General features: G+C 36.9%; 1 protein-coding gene across 1 annotated transcript in view; it reads left to right on the top strand.

Moving 5' to 3' along the window:
* Window positions 1-614: 614 nt before the first annotated feature.
* Window positions 615-6,246, top strand: part of LOC107578033 (ubiquitin-associated and SH3 domain-containing protein B-like) — a gene marked incomplete at both ends in the record, with an annotated part of 7,519 nt that continues 1,887 nt past the window's right edge. The window contains 6 exons of the mRNA XM_016264036.1: window positions 615-668; window positions 1,072-1,258; window positions 2,750-2,948; window positions 3,166-3,335; window positions 5,339-5,547; window positions 6,113-6,242. Of these exons, the coding sequence (XP_016119522.1) occupies window positions 615-668; window positions 1,072-1,258; window positions 2,750-2,948; window positions 3,166-3,335; window positions 5,339-5,547; window positions 6,113-6,242 (949 nt within the window). The remainder of the gene's footprint in view (window positions 669-1,071; window positions 1,259-2,749; window positions 2,949-3,165; window positions 3,336-5,338; window positions 5,548-6,112; window positions 6,243-6,246) is intronic.

The following is a 6,246-nucleotide window of genomic DNA, read 5'->3' as shown; positions in this document are numbered from 1 at the left end:
ATACTTCCGACTCCATTTTCTTAAAAATGGTTTAAAGGCTGAAATGTAAAGTTTATCATTTTATAAAACTGTTTGTTTTTTTGTGAAAACTTGTATATGAATTGTAAATTATGCTTTTTTTACAGTCATTTTACAGTTTAATATGGTACTATAGACATTGCCCTACCCCGCTCATATGGTATTAATTTTATTTGTGCAGGTCTTAATAAAGGTCTTAAAAAGTCTTTAATTTGCACTTAAAAAATCCTGCAGAAACCCTGTTTAAACGAATCCAGAAAATGAAGCCGCCTCAATATTCATAAATGTCTGTAAACAAGTGATTATCCAGCTTTCCCAGTATGTTCTGGGGAACAACGAATGTTTTGGAGTGTTATCATGGAGTTTGTTTAGCCTATTTAGTGATTTCATGCACGATAAACAATATGTTTCATATACAAAGATAGAAACAATAGAGGAACATCTCCGTGATATCAAATTTAGATCTCTGAGAAAACTCCTCAGCACTAATGTACTGATAAACATCCTCCGGAAAGGAGGCCATTGATTTTGTGACCAGTACAGCAATTGAGCTGATCTCTCACTCTTTCTCTCTCTCTGTGTCCTTTCTGTTACAGGCTAAAAGCGCTGGTTTCGACTGGGGGCAGAAATGTACAAGCATCCTGTGACTGGTGAGTGTGCACACCCACACACGTTCACCGTGACCCTTGTCGTTTTTTTTACAGCCATTCATTTCAGCTGAACCGTGCTGAGCCACAGACACTCTTTAAGTTTTGAAATGATAATATGTTGCATTTTAACTTGAGCACAAACACACACTGAAAAGAAACATTACACTATGAGGTGGGCTCACATATAATCTGAAACTCAGTTTTGTGTGCACTTCACCTTTAATGGTTTACTGCTGCCCTCTGCTGTCAGGGAGTCAGAAGCATTTTATCATTGATATGTTCTTACTTTAAAAATAAAATTAAACTTACCATGTTGTTCATTTCAGTCCCAATCAAAAAGTGTACCTACTGCTCACTTATTTATAATGCCTTATCGAACATGGCCTGAATGTCTATTTTGCAGGTTGTTCTCCCATGTGGATGACCCGTTCCTGGATGATCCTTTACCCAGGGAGTATGTGCTGTACCTGAAACCCAGCGGTCCCCTCCTCAACCAGCTCTCCAACTTCTGGCAGCAGAGTCGCATTACATGTGGCAAGAACAAAGCCCACAACATCTTCCCTCACATAACCCTCTGCCAGTTCTTCATGGTCAGAGCACTTCATCAATATATACAAACATGTGTCTTTACTAGATCTGTTATTTTGTGTTGTTTTACTCAATACCACTTTTTGAATGCTTTTTTTAAAAAACAGATTAGGCAAATGTTTTATTTTTATTTTTATTGTATTTTTTGTGTGTGTGGCACAGCCTCTTAGAAACTATAAAAAGTTTATATGTATAGTTGGCACTGAAAGCCTTGTGGTTAGTACATTGACATATAGCGCAACTGCGCTCACGGTGGCCCGAGTTCGATTCCCGCCTCAAGGTCCTTTGCTGATCCCGCTCCCTTCTCTCCACCCAAAGCTTTCCTGTCAGCTCTCCACTGTCCTGTCCCAATAAAGCAGGGCTGCCCAAACTCGGTCCTGTGCCCATAAATATAACTTAAAAAAAGTTTACATGTATAAATTTACATAATATTGTAGCAGATGCTTTTGTCCAACGCAACTTAAAAATAAGGAAAAACACAAACATTTTAGCATAACTGAAGCAAACAGTATTAGCTGTGAATGTACGACAGGCACTTTAATAGAAAATTGAAAATAACTTTGAATGTCTTTTGAATAATGAAAACAGCTTATAAATATAACTTAAAAAAAGTTTACATGTATAAATTTACATAATAATGTAGCAGATGCTTTTGTCCAACGCAACTTAAAAATAAGGAAAAACACAAACATTTTAGCATAACTGAAGCAAACAGTATTAGCTGTGAATGTACGACAGGCACTTTAATAGAAAATTGAAAATAATTTAGTTCTGTCATTTTTCATTGCTGAATAACAAAGTTCATGCACACAATGTTGCAAAGGATACAACAAACCATTTTGATTACAAAAAAGGTACATGCTATCTTCTGAGGTAATGCAACGAACAGATCCAAATTCAAGTCATTATTTATTGATAATCTCCCCCAGCATTCAACGCTGCCAGTTATGTTCTTACATGCTATCTGTATGTGATATACACCACCATTCGTTTTATTTTTCACAAGTCTCTTATGCTTACCAAGGCTGAATTTATTATCAGTTGTTAAAAACAGTAATACTGTGAAATATTATTGCAACTTAAAATAACAGTTTTCTATTTTAATATATTTTAAAATGTAATTAATTCCTGTGGTGGCAAAGCTGAATTTATAGCAGCCATTATGTCACGTGATCTTTCAGAAATCACTCTAATATGCTGATTTAGTGCTCAAGAAACATTTCTTACTATCAGTGTAAAAAAAAAAAAAACAGTTGTTCTGCTTATTATTTTTGTGGAATTCACACTACTTTTTTTCCGGAATGTTTTTAGAAAGTTCAAAAGAACAGCACTTATTTGCAATAGAAATCTTTTGTATCATTAGGAATTTATTTATGTGTTAATTTCTTCCAAAAAACGTTTTTGAAATGTTTCTGAATTTTTGAATGGTAGTGTATGTTCTTTGTTGTTGATAACATCACTGTAAGACTGTATCTCTTTCTCTGTCACTGTAGTGTGCAGATAGTAAGGTAGATGTCCTCTGTGAAGCTCTGCAGGCAGTGGTGGGTCAGTGGAGAGGTCGTTTCCCCTCCCCACTACCCCTGGAGTTTTACTCATCCTCAAACTTCATCGGCCTCTTTGTGGAAGAGAAAGTGGCTGAGGTGATCAAGAGCTTTGCTGCAGACTTTGCTACTGAGGCGGCTTCCAAAGCAGGTGTGTGTGTGTTTGTTTGTTATTGCTATGCCTGCATATAACTGATGATGACACAGTGGAGCAATAGTCTTAATTTTCTGTCTTTGCAGCTCCCTTCCTACCTCTTTCAATTCAATTTTAGTGTGCTTTACTAGCATGGAAGAAAACAGGCATTTGTATTGCCAAAAAGGTTCATTCAATGTAAAATAAAATAAAAAAGTTCTCTCTCTCTCTGCAGATGTTCATGTGGAGCCCCATAAGAAGCAGCTTCATGTAACTCTGGCCTACCACTTCCAATCCAACCATCTTGCATCATTAGAACAACTTGCCAAAGGTGTAGATATAACATTGGGCTGTGATTGGCAGGCTGTGCTTTTGTCACGGGACATCCGATTTGCCAATCATGAGGTAGTCAAATTGTTGTCATTCATTGTTTTTTTTGTATTTTTTATCTAGCATCCTTAATATTATACTCAATAAATTAGAATGTCGTGGAAAAGTTCATTTATTTCAGTAATTCAACTCAAATTTTGAAACTCGTGTATTAAATAAATTCAATGCACACAGACTGAAGTTGTTTAAGTCTTTGGTTCTTTTAATTGTGATGATTTTGGCTCACATTTAACAAAAACCCTCCAATTCACTATCTCAACAAATTAGAATATGGTGACATGCCAATCAGCTAATCAACTCAAAACACCTGCAACGGTTTCCTGAGCCTTCAAAATGGTCTCTCAGTTTGGTTCATTAGGCTACACAATCATGGGGAAGACTGCTGATCTGACAGTTGTCCAGAAGACAATCATTGACACCCTTCACAAGGAGGGTAAGCCACAAACATTCATTGCCAAAGAAGCTGGCTGTTCACAGAGTGCTGTATCCAAGCATGTTAACAGAAAGTTGAGTGGAAGGAAAAAGTGTGGAAGAAAAAGATGCACAGCCAACTGAGAGAACCGCAGCCTTATGAGGATTGTCAAGCAAAATCGATTCAAGAATTTGAGTGAACTTCACAAGGAATGGACTGAGGCTGGGGTCAAGGCATCAAGAGCCACCACACACAGACGTGTCAAGGAATTTGGCTACAGTTGTCGTATTCCTCTTGTTAAGCCACTCCTGAACCACAGACAGTGTCAGAGGCGTCTTACCTGGGCTAAGGAGAAGAAGAACTGGACTGTTGCCCAGTGGTCCAAAGTCCTCTTTTCAGATGAGAGCAAGTTTTGTATTTCATTTGGAAACCAAGGTCCTAGAGTCTGGAGGAAGGGTGGAGAAGCTCATAGCCCAAGTTGCTTGAAGTCCAGTGTTAAGTTTCCACAGTCTGTGATGATTTGGGGTGCAATGTCATCTGCTGGTGTTGGTCCATTTTGTTTTTTGAAAACCAACGTCACTGCACCCGTTTACCAAGAAATTTTGGAGCACTTCATGTTTCCTTCTGCTGACCAGCTTTTTGAATATGCTGATTTCATTTTCCAGCAGGATTTGGCACCTGCCCACACTGCCAAAAGCACCAAAAGTTGGTTAAATGACCATGGTGTTGGTGTGCTTGACTGGCCAGCAAACTCACCAGACCTGAACCCTATAGAGAATCTATGGGGTATTGTCAAGAGGAAAATGAGAAACAAGAGACCAAAAAATGCAGATGAGCTGAAGGCCACTGTCAAAGAAACCTGGGCTTCCATAGCACCTCAGCAGTGCCACAAACTGATCACCTCCATGCCACGCCGAATTGAGACAGTAATTAAAGCAAAAGGAGCCCCTACCAAGTATTGAGTACATGTACAGTAAATGAACATACTTTCCAGAAGGCCAACAATTCACTAAAAATGTTTTTTTATTGGTCTTATGAAGTATTCTAATTTGTTGAGATAGTGAATTGGTGGGTTTTTGTTAAATGTGAGTCAAAATCATCACAATTAAAAGAACCAAAGACTTAAACTACTTCAGTCTGTGTGCATTGAATTTATTTAATACACGAGTTTCACAATTTGAGTTGAAATACTGAAATAAATGAACTTTTCCACGACATTCTAATTTATTGAGATGCACCTGTAGTGTTTTGTTTTAAGTAATTATTGTCAGATCATTTATCATCATTTAGTATATAATTTACCATTGTTGATACTAAATATTTGCTATCGAATGTCCAAATAAAATATACCAATGTATCACTACTTTGATTCATCTGTATCCGTGCAATTATTTTAATAATTTCCAAATTATAAATAAGATGGATACACTTTGTATTAATCCACTTAGTATTAAGTATTAACCTGTTGTATTTATAATGGATGATTGAATATATTTAATTAAAATGCTCTTTTTGTTAATGCTGATAGATTACTAATTAATTCTGTTATCATATACTGACTTTTTGGTTTTGGTGGCTTTGTAACTTTCTATCTTTCTGTTTTAAGACCTTGCGGGTGATGTACCCCTATGTGCCTCAGAATGATGATGAACTGGAGCTGGTGCCCGGTGACTTCATCTTCATGTCGTCTACAGAACAGGCCACTGCCAGTGAGGGCTGGGTCTATGGGACCTCGATGAGCACAGGGTTATCTGGGCTACTGCCAGAAAACTACGTCAATAGGGCAGACGAGTGTGATACTTGGGTCTTACATGGGTAAGATGGGTCAAGAAGTAACCAAAGCTGCTTGTACTCTATGCTCAAATGTGTGGGGTCAGTTTTTTTTTTTTTTTTTTACGAAATTTTTTTTATTTAGCAAGGATTCATTAAATTGATCAAAAGTGACAGTAAAGACATTTGTAATGTTACAAAAGATTTATATTTCAAATTCATTCTGTTCTTTTGACATTTCTATTTATCAAAGAATCCAGAAAAATGCATTATAGTTTCAAAAAAAAATTATGCAGTACGGCTGTTTTCAATAATGAAAATAACAGGAATAATTTTTAAAGGATAATGTGACACTGAAGACTGGAGTAATGGTTGCTGAACATTTAGCTTTTGCCATCACTGGAATAAGTTAATAAGTTAATAATATTTCAGAATATTATTGGTTTTATTGCATTTTTGATCAAATAAATGGATCCTTGGTGAGCTTCTTTTGAAAAACTTGATCAGTAGTATAGTGTCAAACTCTTATGTGTCTGTGGTGAATGTATGTTAGAACTAAAAGCAGTAACTAACATATTTAAATCTCTTCATCTCTTTACCTCTTGTTTAGGTCTTTGTCTTTCCTTAATGTAACCCCCCCAACCGATATCAGGGGTGCAATGGGTGGGATTTTTCTTGACCCACACTTGGACGGTCGTTTCTTTGATGACCCCATGCCAGTGGATCCCAACAATCTGAGCGTTA

Source organism: Sinocyclocheilus grahami, unplaced genomic scaffold (assembly GCF_001515645.1).
Source record: "Sinocyclocheilus grahami isolate Dianchi unplaced genomic scaffold, SAMN03320097.WGS_v1.1 scaffold8440.1, whole genome shotgun sequence".
NCBI lineage: Eukaryota > Metazoa > Chordata > Actinopteri > Cypriniformes > Cyprinidae > Sinocyclocheilus > Sinocyclocheilus grahami.
The sequence above is the reverse complement of the archived record's forward strand: the minus strand, read 5'-3'. Positions and strand labels throughout refer to the sequence as shown.